The 21,898-nt window shown below is 34.9% G+C and overlaps 1 protein-coding gene across 9 annotated transcripts in view; it reads left to right on the plus strand.

The window, feature by feature from the left end:
- The first annotated feature begins 1,152 nt into the window (after positions 1-1,152).
- The window catches only part of LOC125227867 (phosphatidylinositol-binding clathrin assembly protein LAP), a 48,690-nt gene continuing 27,944 nt past the window's right edge, over positions 1,153-21,898 (plus strand). For 4 of the 9 annotated variants that reach the window (XM_048132247.1, XM_048132279.1, XM_048132253.1 and 1 more), the window contains exons 1-2: positions 1,153-1,429; positions 16,095-16,237. In XM_048132247.1, the coding sequence (XP_047988204.1) occupies positions 1,279-1,429; positions 16,095-16,237 (294 nt within the window). In that variant the 5' untranslated portion in view covers positions 1,153-1,278. The remainder of the gene's footprint in view (positions 1,430-16,094; positions 16,238-21,898) is intronic. The other 5 variants (XM_048132270.1, XM_048132286.1, XM_048132294.1 and 2 more) reach the window with 3 other exon arrangements.

Below are 21,898 nucleotides of genomic sequence, written 5' to 3' on the forward strand. Positions count from 1 at the left end.
ACGTGCGAAAAGGAAATTCGTAACTCGTGTCGATTTAAAACACTCCCTTCGGTCACACCTCGGACACTGGCGATCAAATATATGAAAGAGGCGCGTTCCTAGCACACAGTCTAAGCTCGTGTAGGTGAACGCGTGCTATGCTTGTATGAGTGACATATGACAGGTCGACTCTTCGCATTTTTGACAGGCGGTAACTGTGAGGTAACCGAGAGGGGGTGGGCGGCACTTTCAGCGGGGAGCGGGAGTGGCCATACTGTACGATAGTACTCTTTATTATACTGTGCTTCGGTCGTGTTTTAATTTATCGCCACTCGTTTCGAACTTCCTTTTTTACGCACTTGTATCGTAATGTACTATTTCTCAAACATGCAATGAAATATTGTCTTTACGTTCCTTAAAATGGACTGGGAAGTATCGCTTTTTGGGCGCAACAACTCGAGAGGACTGTAAAGGGATTTCATATTATTTTTTAGGCCTAGGCCTGCAAAGTAACTTTCTTAAGTAAGCTGTCAGTACTGTCATGTCACTTTTTTTTTTTTTTTTTTTGTGACCTGGATACTTGTCACACTTGACGTTTGAGTGTATTTGTATTTTGTCACTTAATAAATAAAATATTGTCCTTTAGAACATTTTTTATTTTATTTCATTGTATGTTTGAGAAAAGCACTGTACATGCCTCGGCGTGAAAACGGATTCCCGGCCTCGTATCCCTATCCGGCCTCGCTCGCACGCTCGCTCGGCCGTATATACCCACTTGGCCGGAAATCCTCATTTTCCCGGCCTCTGATGTAATGTACTATTTTATGTGAGGTGGAGATTATCGTACTAATTCCGCTGGTTGTGTTTCGAGTATTGCGGCATTCGAAGTTTCTTTTTCTTAGTATACATTTTAAATCTGAAAGTTTCACGATAGTTTCGTCTCTTTTATAGTAAAGTCTGTCAACTTCTCAAGCCATTGCCGTCGCTATAAAAAAAACGGCAAATTTTAAAAATAGGAATGTGTGTGGTCCTTTAGTAAATTTGAATTTCGCCTTGATTTCGCCCCCTTTTTCTAGTGACAAACTTTTTTGGCCGGTATAATTTACCAATACTATGTTTTTTTAGTACATACGTATTTATTTATTATCTGGCAATACTTTTCTGTACGCGCCATCTTGAATTTAGTATTGTGCCAGTCGGGGGGGTGGTGACATATTTTATTTAACCCGTCATCACCGTAATTTTGTGAATTTGTTGAAAAAAAGGAAAATTAGTGCCGTGTCGAGGTGTGGATAGTTTATGTCAGGACTGAACGTGAAAATGGCGGGTCAGACTATAAACGATAGGCTTTTAGCCGCTCGTCACAGTATAGCCGGGCAAGGCTTAGCAAAATCGGTATGCAAAGCCACTACGGAAGAAATGATCGCTCCCAAAAAGAAACATTTAGATTGTAAGTACTGTTTCTACTATGTTTTTGCATTACTGTTATCAGAAGGTAGGACTGTATAGCTTTCCGTTCGATAGTATGAACTTGTCACTCTGAATTCGTTCCAAGTTATTGGTCGATAAATTGTACGATATCGCTTCGTCTTGGACGGTTTATTTATGCTTATTGGAGAATAACATCCCATCATAAGGCTTAAAAACTTCATAACTTTATTTTAACTAGCCTGCTATTGGAAGTTATCCATCAAGCACACTAAGTAATGTTTTAATTATTTCGAAACAATTTTGATCCCACGAATTGTATGTCGTTTGACATAGATTCTTGTATTATGTCATGAGAGACTGGAGGATAGTAGTTCATTCGATGAATAAAACTTGATTGTATTAATACCTGTTTATATAAGAGCCTCAATAATTGTACACTAAGTGAAATAAGACAGGTAATTATACACTTAAACCAAGGTACACCTTGTTTTCTTTACATGTCATCCAAAATGTGTAAACATGATTATTTTTATTTGGTCAAATTGATGAAAACATGCTTCTGCTCTTGCTGGTTTAAACTTAAATTGAAATAAATGTCATATACAAAGAAAAAATGACCAAGGCCTCCAAGTGTCCGATGCTGGATTCGAACCAGCATACTCCGTTATAGCCACAGATGCCTCAAACCACTCGGCCAACCGGTCACGGCGGCAAGGGTCGAAATTTTCAAGTATATGACACAATTACCGAAGGCTTAAGGCGCCCCCTGCCATCTCTGAGGTAGAACCGGAACTAGTTCGACCTCCTAACTGAATCAAACCATGTGATTACGAGTTAGCGAAGAGAGATGGCGTTTTTTTTCTTTGTATATGACATTTATTTCAGTTTATAGTTAATAAATAGTAGTGTGTCTACTAAAAAACACAAATTAAAATATTTCCTATGAAATAATTTAATTTGGTCTTAGAGTGGTTTAAACTTACCCAGTGCGTAGGTCTATTTGCTGCATGTCATGTGCAGTTCAAATCAAAATAAAGAATATAAGTTAGATCAAAATAATAGACCTAAATATAACTTAAGTCTAAAAATGTGTATAATTAAATTTGAAGAATTAACTTTGTATGTGTAAAAGTAAAATTTGAAAAAATAATTGTTGCATGATAAGCTTTTTGTCATACCCCGGATAAGGGAAGTAGTTTAGGGTATGACAATAGTGAAAAGAAAACAAACATTTTAATGAAGCAGATAGATTTTCAAGAATCTAACGGAAGTTAGTCTGGACTATAGAAGTCATTTTCCCAAATATACTTTTGCTGACACCTATACCTATGACATTGTCAGTGAGAAAAAAATATGATTAATAATAACTACATTTTGACGACCGGTCTGGCGCAGTCGGTAGTGACCCTGCCTGCTACGCCGCGGTCCCGGGTTCGAATCCCGGTAAGGGCATTTATTTGTGTGATGAGCACAGATATTTGTTCCTGAGTCATGGATGTTTTCTATGTATATAAGTATTTATATATTATATATATCGTTGTCTGAGTACCCACAACACAAGCCTTCTTGAGCTTACCGTGGGCCTCAGTCAATCTGTGTAAGAATGTCCTATAATATTTATTTATTTATTTATGTGCTTCTCTGGTCTTCTATGTCCATAGCAACTCTTATCTGCCTAAAATGTAGGGGTACATGATATACGGGTGATTCTAAGTTAAGAGGTAATACGTTGTATGGAACAAAGAGGACCAGTCAATTTATTTGTTTTATCGTGTTTTATCAGCGACCAGGGGAAATACTCAGTCCAGGGGAGATACTGTTGCACAGGGGAGGATACTTTGTGACCAGGGAAGAGACAGTTGTATGAAAAATGTAGTTTTATTTTTTAAGAAATAACTCTATTTATTGTTTTTATTATAATTATTGATTATTTATACTCAGACTTTACATTTCATAACATTTTTACAGCAAGAAAAGTGATAATTCCTTAATGAGTTGACTTATTTTTCACTTCTCCATATTATCCATTAAAACAAAAATAATTTTAATGTACAATCAATAGGCAACAAGTAAACAAAAGCCTATCCTTTTAATATCAGTATTAAACCTTTTTATTAAACAGCTTCACGAAAATTTCATATGAAGTTGAATGTGAATGTGTCCTCTTTTTAGGGTTCCGTACCTCAAAAGGAAAAAACGGAACCCTTATAGGATCACTTTGTTGTCCGTCTGTCCGTCCGTCCGTCCGTCTGTCAAGACCCTTTTTCTCAGGAACGCGTGGAGGTATGAAGCTGAAATTTATATCAATTACTCAGGTCTACTGTCCCTTGAAGCTGTGAAAAAATCAAACTTCTAAGCCAACGCAATCAAAAGATACAGCCGTTTATGCCGCAAATTTTCGACACTTGCAAGGGAATCAAAACCTACAGGGTGCTTCCCGTGAACTCAGAATCTTGAAATTTGGTACGAAGCAACGTCTTATAGCATAGATAAAGGAAAAATTACGAAAACCATAAATTTTTAGTTATTTATTTATTTATTTATTTATTTTATTACAAGGAGATAAAACAGAAACATACAAGTGAAGAATGTAACATAAAGAAATATACGTAAATATACGTATCTACATCACATAATATATGTAAACCTTGCAGGTTTGTACGGAACCCTCGGTGCGCGAGTCCGACTCGCACTTGGCCGGTTTTTTTTCTTAATAGTTGCGTTTTTCTGGAAAGAAAACCTTCTATCGTAAAGCTAGAATAAAAACCGGTACAACGCTAAACAAAGGTTAAGAGAAAACGGAAATAAAAATAATCAAAACTAGTACAAAAGTATCTCCCCTGGCTTTTTTGATACGCCAGGGGAGATACATTTTCGATGAAAATCAAAAATAGCTGTAAAAGTGTTTCTCGTACGCAATTCATAAATAAACGTAACAATATATTCAACATTTACAGTGGATATTGTTATATATATTAGTATTTAAACAAATGATTGTGAAATAAAAGTGACCAGAGGAAAGACTGCATTCACTCAACATTTCTGTACCCAGCGAGTGCCGTGGCCGAAATAATCAACAAAACGGATGCATAGTTGCCTTACGCGCCTCTTGACGGTAACTTCACATAACACCCTGTGTATTAGACGACAGGACCTCCACAGATTAACAAATTAAACCGACTTTTGAACGAAAACTAAAAAGCCAGGGGACGAGACACGAAACGAGGAGGACAAAGTTTGGAGTTCATAATTGTTGTTAAATACAGTAATATAAGAAATTCCACTCATAAAATACTGTTCCTTAGTTATTTATGTTTGTAAAATTAAGGCTATTAAAATAATAAGTGAATTTTAACAAAGTCATAATTACTTGTTGACAAATAAATTCGGTTGGGGGACAGGCCAGGGGAGAGACATTTTTCCTACATTAGAGCTGATTATGACTAATTTACATGAATTTCTGAGGACTTCCGGTGGCGCAACTGTCAAAGTATAACCGCTGCAAGTGTTGTTGAGTGATTTTAATTAAAAAACCAGAGAAAAAGTAATACTTGAGCTATAAAACAAGAGTAATTTTGAAAGTGTAGTCAAACATATGTGATTTGCTAAAAATTTGCGCAGAAAAGTGCCGATTAAAAGTGAAAACAGTGCCAAAAATAAATCGCGATCTATATACATAGCAAAAAATATAAACGCCACATAACCTAAAAACACGAGCACTTCCGCCCAGTGACAGTAAAACAAGTGGTTGCCAGCGTAAAAAACCTAGATACCAGTAAATGTTCTAACAGATACACCAAACAAGGGATACCAACCTTAATAGTAATACCAGGAAAAAAATAAACTTACCAATTTAGTAGAATTATTGCAAACCGTAAACAATGGAAACCATTCTTAAAAAATGGAAGAGAACATGACGGCTATACAGAAAGACTTTGAAAGACACACGAATTCCATAACAGAAAGTGTAAAAACAAGTTTAGCATCAACGATAGAAGAAAAATTAACTCCTCTAGTGGAAGATAATTTGAACCTGAAAAACGAAGTGACAGTACTGAAAAATAAAGTTCGAAATTTAGAAAAAGAAGTGAGGAAAAACAATTTCATAATCCACGGTGTAGAAGAATCTGAAAATAACCACTCGGAACTATTAGAACTAGTACTGAAGACTCTGAATACTATCGCGAACAAGGGAGACATTGAAACCTTCGACATATGGGAAGTAAGCGAAGTTCGCCGACTAGGATTCAAGGGTGGGAGAAAATGTAGACCAATACTAGTCAAAGTAACATTAGAATGGAGAAAATGGCAAGTACTACAGAACAATAAAAAGCTACCAACAAACACCTATGTGACAGAAGACTACCCCAAAGATGTACTAGAAATAAGAAAGGACCTTAATATCAAGAAAAAAGAAGAAATAAATAATGGTAAAATTGCAGTAATCAAGTATGATAGACTGGTAATAAAGGAAAAGTCCAGCCTGGAGAAAAACAATGAAAAAAGAAAAAGGTCACCAACAAAGTCACCAACACCTAATAACAGCAACAAGGAAGATTGCCAAAAAGCCCCTGCCAAGTTAAACAAAACAAATGCTTACATATTCATGAACCGCGCAAAGCCCAACACGGAACCCTCAACAAGTAACCAATAGCAACTAAAGAAAACTAAAACCCACCGGAAACAGAAACAGAATCAGAAGCGAAACAAAAAAACTATAGCAACTCAAAACATAACACTCCCCAACCCGGCTGGTCCCCGTGGGGAGATAGACCAAAACCTTCCGAAATCGCAAGATAGAACTAATAGAACTAATAGAACAAACAACATATATATCAACACGTATAATACTAGGACACTTTGTAAAGAGGAACAGCTAGTAGAATTAGAATCTGCCTTAAAAAACATAAAATGGGACATAGTAGGTATATCAGAAATAAGAAGAATGGGTTACAACATACTCGACAGGAAAGACTACATACTATACAGCTATGGAGAAAATAAAGGTATGAGAGGTGTGGGCTTTATGGTCAAAAAGTACATAAACCGCTATGTAGAAAATTTCCGAAATACCTCAGAGAGAGTCTGCTCGCTCGACCTGGAAATCAACAAATTCAAATTCTCCATAATTCAAGTGTATGCCCCGATGGAAAAAGCAAGCGACAATGAGATCAAGGTCTTTTATGAAAATTTAGATGAAGCAATGAGTAACAGCCACAAAAACATTATTTTACAAGGAGATTTCAATGCTCAGATTGGGCAACCAGATCCGGAAGAAAGCACAGCTCTTGGAAAATATGGATATGGTACTCAGAGTAACAGAGGAGAAAAACTTGTCCACTATGCAATGGAAAACCGACTTAAAATCCTAAATACCGTATACAAAAAGTCAAATAATAAACGCTGGACATGGATATCACCCGGAGGCGACGTAAAAAACGAGATTGACTACATTATGACAAATTTCCAACAAAATTTCACAAACTTCGAAGTCATATCCAACTTACAACATAACAGTGATCACAGAATGCTGAGAGCAACCTTAAGCATGGGAACACTTCGCAAATGCAGGAAAAACTTTAGTAAAAACCTAATAACATCACCACCTGACAATATAGAAGAACTTCGGGAAAAGATACATCAAAAATTAAAAAATGTATTCTCAGACAGAAACTCCGACACGGTGCAAGAACTTTACAACAAATTTGAAAAAATATTGAAAGAAAACTTAGCGGGGAAACCCAATACAGAAAAACCGGATAGAAATATTTTGTCAAAAGATACATTATCCCTATTAGATAAACGCCAAAAATTAAGAACTATAACACACAAGACAAAATCGCAAAAACGAGAGCTTTCTAACCTTTACAAGATCACAAAAAATAAAGTAAAACAGGATATCAAAGCTTACAAATTGAATGTAATCCAAGAAAATCTAGAACGGTCAGGAACCATAAAAAAGGCACAGAAGACCCTTAACACGGGAAAACCAATCATGCCAAAACTGAAAGATGGAAAAGGCGAAGAAAAAACTAACAGAAAAGATATCAACGAAATTGCCACAGTTTTCTATGAAGAGTTATACTCATTAAAACATACACACCAGATAACGAAATACCAAAAAGAAAAGCAGAATGTAGACGTGTTTACAGTTGAAGAAATCGTAAAATCAATACACAAACTTAAGAAAGATAAAAGTCCAGGACCAGACAACATTAAAAATGAAAGCATATCAGTAGTAAAATCTATAATAGCAGCTCCACTAGAAAAAATATTTAATAAAATCCTTACTGATCAAGAAATACCGACTCAATGGACAGAGGCACATATATCCTTACTATACAAGAAAGGAGACCCACATAATATATCGAACTACCGACCAATCAGTCTAATGTCTAATGTTACAAAATCTTTTCGATGACATTACTACAACGCCTTACACCAATTTTAGACATGAAACAACCAGCAGAACAAGCTGGATTTATGAAGGGATTTTCCACAACGGATCATCTCCAGACCCTTAGTCAAATAATAGAGAAACACACAGAGTTCCAGACACCGCTTTATATAGGATTTGTTGACTTTAAGAAAGCTTTCGACTCAATTGCACACACATCGATATGGCAGGCGCTAGAGAACCAAGACATCCCAGAAACCTACATACAAGTCATAAAAAGATCTATGAAAAAAGTACAGCTAGAGTCAAAACAGATAAAATCGGCAGACAAATAAAGATCAACAGAGGAGTCAGGCAGGGAGACCCAATGTCACCAAAACTGTTCCTTGCAGTCTTAGAAGAAATCTTCAAAAATTTAAACTGGGAAGGGAGAAGAAAAGGCATCAGGATAAACAACAAATATTTATCAAATCTAAGATTTGCAGATGACCTGGTAATACTTGCCCACAGTGCGTCTGAGCTCAGGACACTACTACAAGAACTGAATACACAAAGTCAACAAGTGGGATTGGAAATGAACGAGGAAAAAACAAAAGTTATGACTAACTCAAAACAAGTGACAATACAAATAGAGAACACACCACTGGAATATATAGAGGAATATATCTATCTCGGCAAATTGGTATCTTTCACTGACTGCACAAAGAAAGAAATAGCAAGAAGAATTGGACAGACATGGAAGAAGTACTGGTCAATGAAGGATATATTCAAAAACAGAATACCGATGAAACTAAAAAAACTGGCCTTCGACACATGCATTTTACCCTGCCTTACATATGGTAGTCAAACATGGTCAATAACAAGAGACTACATTAAGCAAATTCAAGTATGTCAAAGATCCATAGAGAGAAGTGTCCTAAACATAAAATTAGTTGACAGAGTCAAAAACACAGAGATTAGAAAAAGAACAAACTTTATAGACGCGGCAAGACATATATTAAAACAAAAATACAACTGGGCAGGGCACATAGCCAGAATGAGGAACAACAGATGGACAAAAATTGCAACATACTGGAACCCAAAAATTGGCAAGAGAAAGAAGGGGAAACCCAAAACGAGATGGGAAAAAGACATCATAGAAAAAATAGGAAAAACCTGGACAGAAATAGCTACAGACAGGCAAAAATGGAAAGAAATGCTAGATAACTATCTATCCATATTAGATTCGGAAGAGGCCTAGGTCAAAAGACCATTACGAACATAAACAGAAGAATATACATAAAAAATAAGAATAAAAACAAATGAAACTAGTTCGTGAAAAGAAAGGCTTTAATAATAATAATAATAACATGAATTTCTGTAATAATTTTGAGTGCCCAGGTAGAAAACATTTAGTTTTATAAAATAAATATGTTATTATGAAGTATTATCCTGAAAAAATATATTTTTTTGTCAGTGCCGTCGAAAGTACCTCTTAACTTAGAATCACCCATACCTATCTTATATTCAAGTTACTACTACATAGTTATATTCTACTACAAACAAAATAAAGTAAACCATAATACTTATTTTGATTCACCACTGTAAAATATATTCATGATAGTCATAAATACAGGCAAATTCAGTTGAAATATAAAATTAAAAATCTGTTGAAGGCTGACATTTGTTTATTGCCAGATAGTGATAAACAAACAGGACTGCTTCCTGTGTTATCATCGAGGTTGATATCTGAGCATGGCAACATGAGATGCATTTACATTTTGCCTTATTCAGTAGTGTTGCATATAATTTTATTTTCTGTTATAAAATCAGTAATCTAATTTATTTTGGCCAAAAAAGAGCATTCAAAGAATTTGTAAGTATGTACTATGTATTTATAACATGATCCAGACCAACCAACCAACCAAAACCAGCCTCTATATGCAAAAATTGCACTGACTGAAATTTAAAATGAAGTCCATTGTATTTGAGGATCAGATAGGTATTACCTATTTATTATGTCTTATGGTGTCCCCTAGGCTAAAAGTTGTTACATATTCTACCAACATACTTATTAAATAACCAATGATGAATTGAGATTACAATCACCACATAATAACTTGTAGTAGTACCTACTAGTAATACTAGTAATAAATGACATTGTATGAGTTCATTAATATCAGTATCTATTTATGGGATTTCATTTATGGAAGAAGTGAAGTTTTTAAATATATAGCAACTGGTAGTTTTTTCATATTTTTTTTTATATATTCCAGACATATATATTCCAGATATATTATGTGCATTAGAATATTTAACAAAATTCCTGTAGCTCTAAAAACCTTGCCAATTCAAGAATTCAAACGTAAACTCTATGAAATGTTATGTAAGTGTTGTTTTTATAGTATTAATGACTTTTTAAATTATAAATTTCAATCAAAATTTTAACTTAAATTTTTATGTGTATGACATTATTTTCGCATTTTTAATTATTAGTCTATATATTCTTTTTTTATTGTTTTGTAATTTCTATGACATGTTTATCCCTAATTTGTTAATAATTTTGATGTATAATTGTATTATAGCCTCATATTGTAACATTTTATAATAAGTCTCTTTATATGTAAGTTTTCTGTTATATGGTGAAACTCTATTACTATTAGTAGCGAGCCAAGCCAATATACAGTGCATGTACACCTGTATAGGTAGAATCTTGGAGATTCGAATATAAAATATTGTACCTAACACCTAATAATGTAAACCCAATATTCACATGCAAATAAATCATTCATTCATTCATTCATTCATTCATTCATTCATATTGAAAATTTTTATTAGTAGTAGAAGTAGAAATTGGTACTCATCATTTTTAACTTCCGATGCAAAAACGAAGGGGTGTTATAAGTTTGACGTGTCTGTCTGTGTGTATGTCTGTCTGTCTGTCTGTTTGTCTGTCTGTCTGTCTGTCTGTGTGTGTGTCTGTCTGTAGCATCGTAGCTCTCGAACGGATGAACCGATTTTGATTTAGTTTTTCGCGGTCGGGGGTTTTTACTAAATTTTAATTTTGTGGTTAGGTTATTTAACCATAACTTAAGATGTACCTAATACCTACTATACCTTGGTACTATCTTTATAGGGTTCATGGATATGTAGATTATATCTGATATCCATATCAAAAACATAAATGTCAAATGAGAGCCAACTTCAATAATATGATATGCTAGCTATTGTCCGCGGCTTCGCACGCGTTAAATTCGAAAATTGCGGACGCTCCATACGAACTCCTACCCTTCATTTCAAGGAAATGGGGAGTAAGAAAGAAATGAAAAGTAGCCTATGTCACTCTCCACCCCTTCAACCATCTCCACTTAAAAGATTCGTCACACAATTCGTCGCTCCGTTTTGCTGTGAAAGACGGACAAACAAACAGACATACTCACTTTCCCATTTATAATATTAGTATGGATGCCTTGGTTGTGCACTTCAACAAAAAAGAAGTGATATCTAAATGGGTGCCAAGTTCAATGGTCAGTCCTGAAATTTATTTATAACAACATAAAATACTACTAGTATTATGGGACCAATGCCAAAATCGCGAAAAAAAATTTGGCTGTTACAATTCCATAGAAATGAGTGGTATCATGACAGTCGAAATGTATGAAATAGCCAATTTTTTTTTTACAATTGCAATAAATAAATTTCAGGACTGACCATTGAACTTGGCACCCATTTAGATATCACTTCTTTTCAAGACAACAATAAGTCAAGTGAACAACCATGAGGTATTATTGAACTTGGCTCGATTCTAAAGAGTTGTTCTTTAGGGACAATTTTTTTCGATAAATCTAGTTAATAACACTAGTATATTTAACTAAAATTCCCAAATTAAAAGGGGGCTCCTTTCCATTTTAGCATTTTCGCTCCTGTAGCCTCTTAAGTAAAATTCTCTATTACTGTCACTCGCGTTCAAATACACGAACTATATCGTAGCGCTCCACAATTTGATAATCTGTCCCGGAACAGGAATCTGGGAAAGCAGGGAAAATACCCTATGAAAGGAATACTCCATACATACGAAAAATTCACTATCCCGATATAATTATATGACATCGTAAAAGTAAGATTTTAGATTTGATTCGACGACTCAATTACCCCATTAAAAGTAAGGTACAATATAATGTTAAAATTACAAAAATAAGACCTCGACTGATAGGTAGTCAGTCGAACTACGAACAGCACCAATACCGTGACAAAACCATTACGCTGTATTATTGTGTGTTGCGAACTTGACCCATTGGGTCCGACTAGCGTTGCGAACATCCGCGGTTCTCTAACAATGTTGTTTGGTATTAGTCACAGTTACTCGTGTGAAGGATTATCACAAATATCAAAATACAAACTTAGAAAGATACGAGTATTTTCACCATAATCACTATATTGGTTATTGGTGTGGTGTGATATAGAGGAATAGTTCGATTTAGAAGCTTGGAGAATGTCTTTTCGGTAACGAAAATTATCATGGACATCTGACAGCTCAAGTGAGGCATTCTTATTACTTAGGCATTCTCTTATTACGACGACCGGTCTGGCTCAGTCGGCAGTGACCATGCCTGCTAAGCCGCGGTCCTGGGTTCGAATCCCGGTAAGGGCATTTATTTGTGTGATGAGCACAGATATTTTGTTCCTGAGTCATGGATGTTTTCTATGTATATAAATAAATAAATAAATATAAATATTGGGGACACCTTACACAGATCAACTCAGCCCCAAACTAAGCAAAGCTTGTACTATGGGTGCGCTAAGCGACGATATACAATACTTAAATAGATAAATACATACTTATATATCAGGAACAAATATCTGTGCTCATCACACAAATAAATGCCCTTACCGGGATTCGAACCCAGGACCGCGCCTCTGTATGTATTTATCTATTTAAGTATGTATATCGTCGCTTAGCACCCATAGTAGAAGCTTTGCTTAGTTTGGGGCTGGGTTGATCTGTGTAAGGTGTCTTAGGTGTCCCCAATATTTATTTATTTCCCTGGTCTGAAACGTCGACACCGTTCTGTCTTCATTTATTTAAACATTTGGGAAACGAAGCATTACAATACATTATAGTAAAATCAGAACACATTCACAAGCCACACAGTTTCCAGTAATGAAAATGAGAAAGAATAAATATTAGGTATACACAATACAGATGAATTATATTTTACGCAACACATTCACTGCCAGGGGGCGTTGCCTAGGAACAAACTTATATGAGGGTGAATACGAGCAAGCGACGCTGGCAGTAGTAAATGTGTTATCTATGTAGCCAAATGGATTGGAGCCTGGGTTTCGGTTAGGTTTACTTTAATTGTATTAGCAATTTGGGTGCCTGAACTTAAAAAGGGATTCTTCCTTTGAATTTCCACATGCCATAAAGAAGTTTCGTATACAGCGCTGAAATGGCATTCCCAATATTCCACGATGTAATGAGTCCACATATTCCACAGACATATTCCTGTCCACACATTTAATGCATCTAAGACTATGACGCATAGTTTTCAAGATATCCTGATTCCTGTGGTGCCGTTAAAATTTAACGTTATTTAATTTATCATTTCATGAATATCAAGATGTTGCACGCTAAAACATGATTACATGAACATACCAAAGTGAAAGTTCATCTATTTCATATACCGATCTCACAAACGTGTCAAGGACGCTATTACGAGCATTATGCGCCGGCGCACTCAATTCGCACCGTGACCCGTGCGCAGAGGCCGCGGTGACATTTTAATAAGTATGTTCTAACTAGGGCTTTTGTACTACTGTGCCGCAGTAAGTTTATTCGGTAATTCTATTTTGGTTTATTAGAATTATTAAGAAAACAAAGACCGACATTTTGGATTTTTTATCACGTCAACTTCAGAAATTCCTTTTTCTACTCGTCGAATGTAATCTGTCAATTAGGACACCACAGACTAAACTATAAGTGCTAACTTTTCAGTGTTGGATACTCTATGGCAGTTCCGACTCAAGTATAATAATATATAAGGTCCTAATTTATTAGTTGCAGATATTTTAACACATGACACTTTACATTAAAATAATTAACTTTAAATATAAATTAAGAAATCTTTTCATGTAACTTTTTTGATTTCATTTTCCTAACAAAAAAATTAATTATAATTTCGTCTAAAAAAATCATCATGTGCATTATCACATGTCACAATAACACTGTCTGTCATGTCAACAATTGTTTGTTGTAAATGTCGTAAAGGTTCGGCGGGAAAACTGCACATGTCATTGAAGTGGCCAGTTACAGTTAAGTAGTTGGTACGTAAAAGAGGTACTAGAATCTGTTCAATGAGTTTTCATTTAATAATCACATAAACAGGGTGTTTTTACGTAGCAAATTTGTTTTTCCGTTTTCTCCAAAAAAACATCGTAAAAGCTATAATGTTTCACGGTTTAATATACTCCAGAGACCGAGTACTATCAGCTGTAAAAATATCTGCATCTAATAAATTAGGACCTTATATGTAATCTCATTATAGTTGACTTTAAGTTAACTGTAATAATTTCAAAAATACGAGTAGAACATCATACAATTTGCGATACCTGGCAAATTTTTGTGCATCTGAAATACATTTTTTTTTATTTGTCGCGTTATCGGCCAATCAGAGACGGTTATTTTATTTTTTTATTTTTATTTATTTATTTCGGGAAACAAACAGCATGCAATAATACAAAATATAAACAATATGAATAAAACATGAGCCAAAACAGTTTCCACTAATAACTAATACAGAAATGCTCAAAGGGCAAATTAATTAAATGCAGAAATAAAGAATTGGCATCATCCAAAGCAATTCAGCAAGCAGAAAGTAACTACTATATCTTTAAACTAATACATATGTCTGTACGTACAAAATGCGTCACATAGACGTATGAGAAGAACGCTACAGCACAGGTCGTTCATGTTTCAATGCAGTAACAAACTGACTAAGCTTCATGTTGAAAATATCGAGCTTACAATATTTTGTGTTATACATTGAGTATGCTCTAACGAGATATGAGTTTTTGAGGTACCTAGTGCGACAAAATGGAATGGCAAACAAAGCTTTTGATCTAGTTCGGGAATTAGTTATTACAAACAATTGGTTGCTAGGTAATTCGATGTTGATACAAAGGTGAACGACGCTATTAACATTAATTTTAACTTGCATGAATGATGATATTTCCGTCCATTGATGATGAAGATGATGACTCGTAGAAAAAGTATTGTATACAATAGTGATATAACTAAGCTTTTCACTCTCGTACCGTACTATTAGGCCACTCAGCAAGCTTCGTGGCCTAAACATGGTACTCGACTGAAAAGCTTTGTATTATATCACGATTGTATAAAATACTATTATTTAATTGGTTAAATAGTTAAAAATAAGTGGTATTTATTGTCTATGGGAACGTCGACCTCTAGTCTTGTGCCAAGTTCGAAAAGAATTAACAACCGTATATGTATGACTGTTATGGCACCGTCATAGCCTTTAGTGTGTTAGTTACGCTGATTGAATTGAAAACTCACAGGTATATAGTTCATACACAGTTCAGATAAGAAAGCACATCAAATATTTTATATTTTATGTTGTGTAGGTAAATTACATATTTAATGATATTGAGATTCATATTATCTTTTTCTTCTATGACAATTTGATATGTTTTCTCTGAAGAAGAACGACGTATTATTAAGCAATAATATAATTTATTGAAATTGATTTCCATAGAGTACCTAGTCTGTTCATATTCTTTGATGAATACTTTTGCATGTTAAATTGTATGTTGTTATTTAATGCATGTTAATTATAAGATGTAATGTTTTGAAAAGAAGTTGCCCGCCGAGTTTCTTGCCGGTCCCATAGTGGATACCCCCCTCCCAACTGAGGGGGGACTGAAATCTTCTCGAGGCTGAGGCGTAGGGTTAGAGCCGGCGTAGCTTTATTTGACGTTCATATGCGCATTGTAATATGCCTACTTGAAAAATAAATATTTCATTTTCATTTTCATTCATTTTCATTTTCATTTTTTCATATCTGATTTCATAAATTTTAGAAATTCGTCAGCGTTTTTAGCTTGGAGATGAAAACTTCTAAATCATTATGTAGCCCGCTCCGAAGGACATACGAATATTTGTATGACTAACTAAAAATGTCTACCTACTATGTCGCGGTCGGGGGTTTTTTCAAAATTTTATTTTTGTGGTTAGGTTATACATCAATTGAATTGGAATTCACATATTTGCTTTCTGTCTTTTCAGATCTAGTCCACTGCACAAACGAGCCCAATGTCTCGATACCGCAGCTCGCCAACTTGCTCGTCGAGCGAACACAGAACACCAATTGGGTGGTGGTTTATAAAGCTCTCATCACAGTACATCATCTACTTGCATATGGGAATGAGGTAGGTGATATCAGAAACTTACTCATTGTTTTAACCTTTTCCGATGCATGATATTTTAAACTTTAATACTTCAGTGGCCTGTGTGGTGACGGGTTAAGAAAAGAAGAAAGAAAAGAAAATATTTATTTGCTTAAACATGGTAATTGCATACAGATGTTTAAAGTAATTACTAATTAAATTGTACCACATGCTTAGCCAAAACAAATATGGCATGCAAATTAACTTAAAACTAAAATATATAAATTGTACATAATCATTAATCACACGCAATTCAGAGGTCAATATAAATACATTATAAACACATTTAACTAACAATAATTACATTTAATAAATAATAATACGCAATCGCATTTAATAAGAAAGGTCAAATGAAATTACAAAAAGAAAAACATTAAATAATAGCATTAAAATAGCATTCCAAAATTAATTTAAATTCATACATTTATATTATCAGAATAGTGCATAAAATCATTCAAAGAATAAAAGCATTTATCTTTTAACCAATTGTGTAATCTGGTAGCAAATAATTTGTCGGGTAATTGTCTTATCTCGTAGGGCAAGTTGTTGTATACAAGAATACTCATTACGTAGCAATTTTTCTTAAATAAGGATGTCTTACATAGTGGCATCTGTAGTTTAAATTCATCCCTTGCTCTTAATCTACTATTAGTTGAAACTACTTTGAAAAACTGTGGAAGTTTGCGTACAAGGCATCCTAATTCTAATATATACATGTCAAATAAGGTTAGCAGTTTCAGTCTCTTAAACAAAGGTCGGCAAGAGTCTCTTGGCTTTACTCCACATACTGCTCTTAAGCACTTTTTTTGAGCTATGAATGCTTTATTGACATCTGTACAGTTGCCCCATATTGATATACCATACCTTAAAACCGATGCAACATAACCATTATAAGCAAGCAATGCTGTCTTTTCTCCAGCGACAGTTCTAAGCTGTTTCAAAGCATAAACAAACCTATCGAGTCTATCGGAGATCAGTCTTACATGATTTTTCCATGTGCAATGTTCATCTAAGGTTATGCCTAAAAATTTCATCTCATTAACTTGCTCAATTTTCTGACTTCTACAGTATAATTGTAGATCCATCGGCTCTGTTTTGTAGTTCCGAAATTGAATATAACATGTTTTTGATACATTCGTTTGCAAGTTGTTTCTGCTTAGCCATGAGTCTATTGTGTCTATTGCATCATTTAGCTTGTTTTCATAAGTATCTGTGGCGTCATCAGCAGGTATTATTACGGCTATATCATCAGCAAACAGGGACATGGGGTACTCTGTTTCTTTAGGGAGGTCGTTTATGTATAAAAGAAACAACAGTGGACCAAGAATACTTCCCTGAGGGACCCCGTACCCGTTGCATCTGTAGTCTGATCGACAAGCGACATTAACATTGAGTTTGTCAAGTCTGTTTAATTCGACACATTGCATACGATTACTCAAGTAGCTCTCGATCCAGCTAAGAGCATTGCCTCTAAGTCCATAATGTTGGCATTTCTTAATCAAGAGTTTATGTTCAACAAAGTCGAATGCTTTAGTCATGTCAAAAAATGTTACCACTACTGGAATTTTGTCATCTATGTATTGAGTGATTCTACGAACAAGTGAGTATGATGCATGAGTGGTCGATTTTTGCTTCTGAAATCCATTTTGTTCTGTAGCAATCACATTGAACTTATTCAGAAATTTTGTTACGCGATTATGAAATGCTCGCTCAAATATCTTGGAAAATATTGGAACTAGTGTTATTGGGCGATAATTTCGTATGTCAGTTTTACTACCCTTTTTGTGAATAGGTTTCACTATGGACTTTTTAAGCCGCTCAGGAAAAGTACCTTCCATGAAGGATAGATTGACTAAATGAGTCAAAATAGGGGAAACTTCTGAAACACATTCCTTGAGGACATAAGTTGCTACATCGTCAAAGCCTGTAGAGTTTGTATTATTTAAGGATTTAATGATCTTCTCTATTTCGTGTACTGTGCATGGCGTTAGAAATATACTATCCCGAAGTCTTTCGACCTTCAATGATGGCCCTTCGCTGTGTTCTTCCGCGTTCACGTTTATGTCAACATTTGTCGAGTCAATCAAGAAATCATTGAACAACTTTGCAATTTCAGACGGGTCCGTAATAGTTTTGGAATCAGACTCAATGGATTCGATTTCTTGTCGGGTAAAATTTCGATCATGCGTATTTTTAATAACATTCCAAACAGCTCTACATTTATTTTTTGACTTTTGTACATATTTGCTGTTAACATTTTTTTTGGATATAATAACGCAAGCTTTCAATAATTTAGAATATGAATTAAACTCTAATCTACTCTGGGTAGTTTTTTCTTTATAATATATTGCTCTTAGTTTTCTTTTCGTTCTACTGGATACTTTGAGTCCTTTTGTTATCCATTTAGGACCGCCGCTATTTGCTTTAATTTTTATTATATTTTCAGGAAAGCAAAGGTTGTAAAATAATGTAAAGGTATCATGAAATCCATTGAAAGCTGTATTTATACTCTTTATGGAAAACTCTTCAGCCCATGAAAGATTAGTTATATAACCTTTAAACTTTTGTATGTTCTCCTTACACATGTCTCGTTTTGTTACATACCAGTAGTCCTGGGTTTTATTTATTGGGATACCTTTTACTGGAAATTCAAGAACTTGACAAGTGTCGTGATCAGATAATTGAACAGGGAATACGTAGCCCTTAGCATCACTGATGTCACTTGCTATATGGTCTATGCATGATTTTAAGCGTGTTGGTTGATTTATATGCAATGTTAAGTTGAAGTTTTTTAATAATCCTCTGAGCGTATATGATGCAGTATTTTCTTTCAAAATATCAATATTGAAGTCTCCAGTAATTATTATTTTCTTTTTTGTTTTATAGGAGATTTTATGAAGAAGATTCTCTAAGTGTTCGAAAAACAACTGGATTAAGTTAAGAATTTCACCACCCCCTTTCTTCCCGTGGGTGTCGTAGAAGGCGACTATGGGATATGGGTTAAATTGTGGTGTAGGTGAGAGGCTGGCAACCTGTCACTGCAAGCCATAGTTTCGTTTTCTTTTAACCCCTTATTTGCCAAGAGTGGCCCTGAAGCTTTAGTAGTTTCATGTGCTCTGCCTACCCCTTTATGGGATACAGGCGTGATTGTATGTTGTTGTTGTATGTAATACTTCAGTTTATGGGTCAAATCTGATGCGATTTCGAACATTTAATTTTTTGGGAAAATACTGTTACACGGGCAACACATTTGCCAGCAATTCACATACCATTGCGCGTTTGCTCTATAGTGCATAGTTAATTGGTGCGTATTGAACAAATGCGGCAATTGTATGTGAATTGCTGGCAAGTGGCAATTGTGTTGCCCATGTAACAGAACCGCTATATATCTTATCTTATTGTTTCTTGGTTCCCGCCGGAAAAGGGATTCTTCAACGACTTTTGCCAATTTCTTCGCTTTCACTCTCGCGTTTGTTTGTACACATGAAATAGGTAGAGTTGAAGGGCCAAAGCTCTTTCTTTTTGTCTTTGAATGAACGAAGTATACTTACAATACAAATAGGAAAGTTTTTATGACATACAGTCTTCCTTACCAAAAGTTTCACATGCCGATCTTATTTAAAGTAGAAGATCCATGCTGCTGATAGATAAACATATTGTGATTGATTGATTGTTCAATTGTCTCAAGTAATAGGACGAGCCAGCGGGAACTGAATTTTAATGGACGACTTTTCACTTTAACTTGTGGGTTTATGATCGTATATTCCTACCCATATAATGCGGGGTGCATGTTATTTTTATTATGAGGCTATGTGAAAACAATCGGCTGATAGTGAAATACCTATTCTAAAAGTCCATGAACATGAACAATATGTGAGGAATTATAGTTTTATAAAAATGTTTATGTCAAGTCTCAATCACCCTCTTATTGTTTCATAAAATCTGGTAATATGTACAATTATACAGAAAAGACATTTTAGTAACACTCACGGCGAATTTCTAATTACTACTATACTAATTACTATCTTCTTTCAAACAATTTAATTAATCTGTGCATAGGACAACGTTGTATTACTTGTGTTAAAATATATTATAGACAAACCTCAAGGCCGATATACTAGCTCGGTCCTCAGTGTAGTATTTACATATTAAGCATTTACTCCTGAGAACCACACAATTGAATGATGATTCTACAATAGGTTTGAAAGGGCGTACGCTGTACAAAGTCGGTCCTTAACAGTCTCGAACTTAACTTGAAGTTGAAAGACCATTATATATATATATACTTATAACCAGTTCTAAGGAGGGTACGGTGATCGACAAAAAATAAGATTTAACTTTTTCAAATTTAAACTAAATATACGATGCATCCCTAAGCTTATTTACAATATTTTAAGCGGGTTACTCATGTATCACCTAAGCGGGTTACTCATGTATATCATACCTTCATCTTCAGGGGTGTTACATGCTTGCTGTCGACCCTATATGTACCGCACTCTTTTTGAGATCTAAACAGAGTAGTCAATCAATAGAAAACTTTGATAAATGATTGTCATTCTTAATATCGATTACAGTTCTTAAGTTTTATAGAAATGTATGAACGCTACAAAAAACAATCAATTAATGAAAAAAGTCCCTTAATGTTAGACATGCAGACACTCATAGGTAAAGGCCACATCGCCCATATCAACCGGGTCGGCTGTAATTTTTGTGAGTAAATGTAAGTAAACTAGGCTTTGATTAGCCTCAAAATGTAGGTAATAAAAAGCACCTATGCAGTTATGCACCCTTGAAAAAAAAGGCTCATATCAATTGTCATTTTAGCGGAGCTTAAGGTAACGACTGCTTAGTTTGGCAGTACCGTTATTCATTTGATTTAATTAGTAATTAAATTATGTATTTAAATGCATAATTACCTACATTATAAGCGTAATCTTTTTATAACAATCATTATAGGTAATGTCTGAAATAATTAACTATAATTATTGCAGAGATAACAGTTACGCCCCCTTCTGTCATGTTGTAATGATCAAATCCATTCAATAGGTACCTAATGCGTAATCATTATGATCAAGCCAAATATTTGTGGCCTGTGTCTTTTTAAAACTTACTTAATTTATTAATTTGTTTAACAGTTCTCATGGTTACGAAAAAAGAAACTACAAACGCTATACTTCTTCCTAGCGTTATCCCATGAAGTCCGCTTTGGCAACTACATCATGCAAGCGCCATACTAAGGGCCAGTTGCAACAACATCACAGTTAACATTCACATCAACGCTTCGCAGCAGAAGTTTGTGGCAATTCCCATACAAAAAAATTAGCGAACGCTAAATTTGGTAACGGACTGTTTGGTGCAGTGCAACCAAAATCGACCCTTTCGCTGACAGTGCTCCGCCTGCGCCTGTCGACGTACTGTACTGTCGCTGAAAATATGTACTTATACGGGTATGTCTTTTCTACGGCAGTTTAGCTGTCGATGTAGAGTCAGTGAATGGGTTAATCTAAAAAAAATTACACAACAAACAGTAACAAACCGATCTATAACCACAGTGTTAATATAGTATTTTATGCAACAGGCGTTTAAAGGAGGTCAAAAAAGACGAGTGGCGTGGGTAACAATTTGAGGCGAAGCCGAAAATTG

The sequence above is a fragment of the Leguminivora glycinivorella genome, chromosome 1 (assembly GCF_023078275.1).
Source record: "Leguminivora glycinivorella isolate SPB_JAAS2020 chromosome 1, LegGlyc_1.1, whole genome shotgun sequence".
NCBI lineage: Eukaryota > Metazoa > Arthropoda > Insecta > Lepidoptera > Tortricidae > Leguminivora > Leguminivora glycinivorella.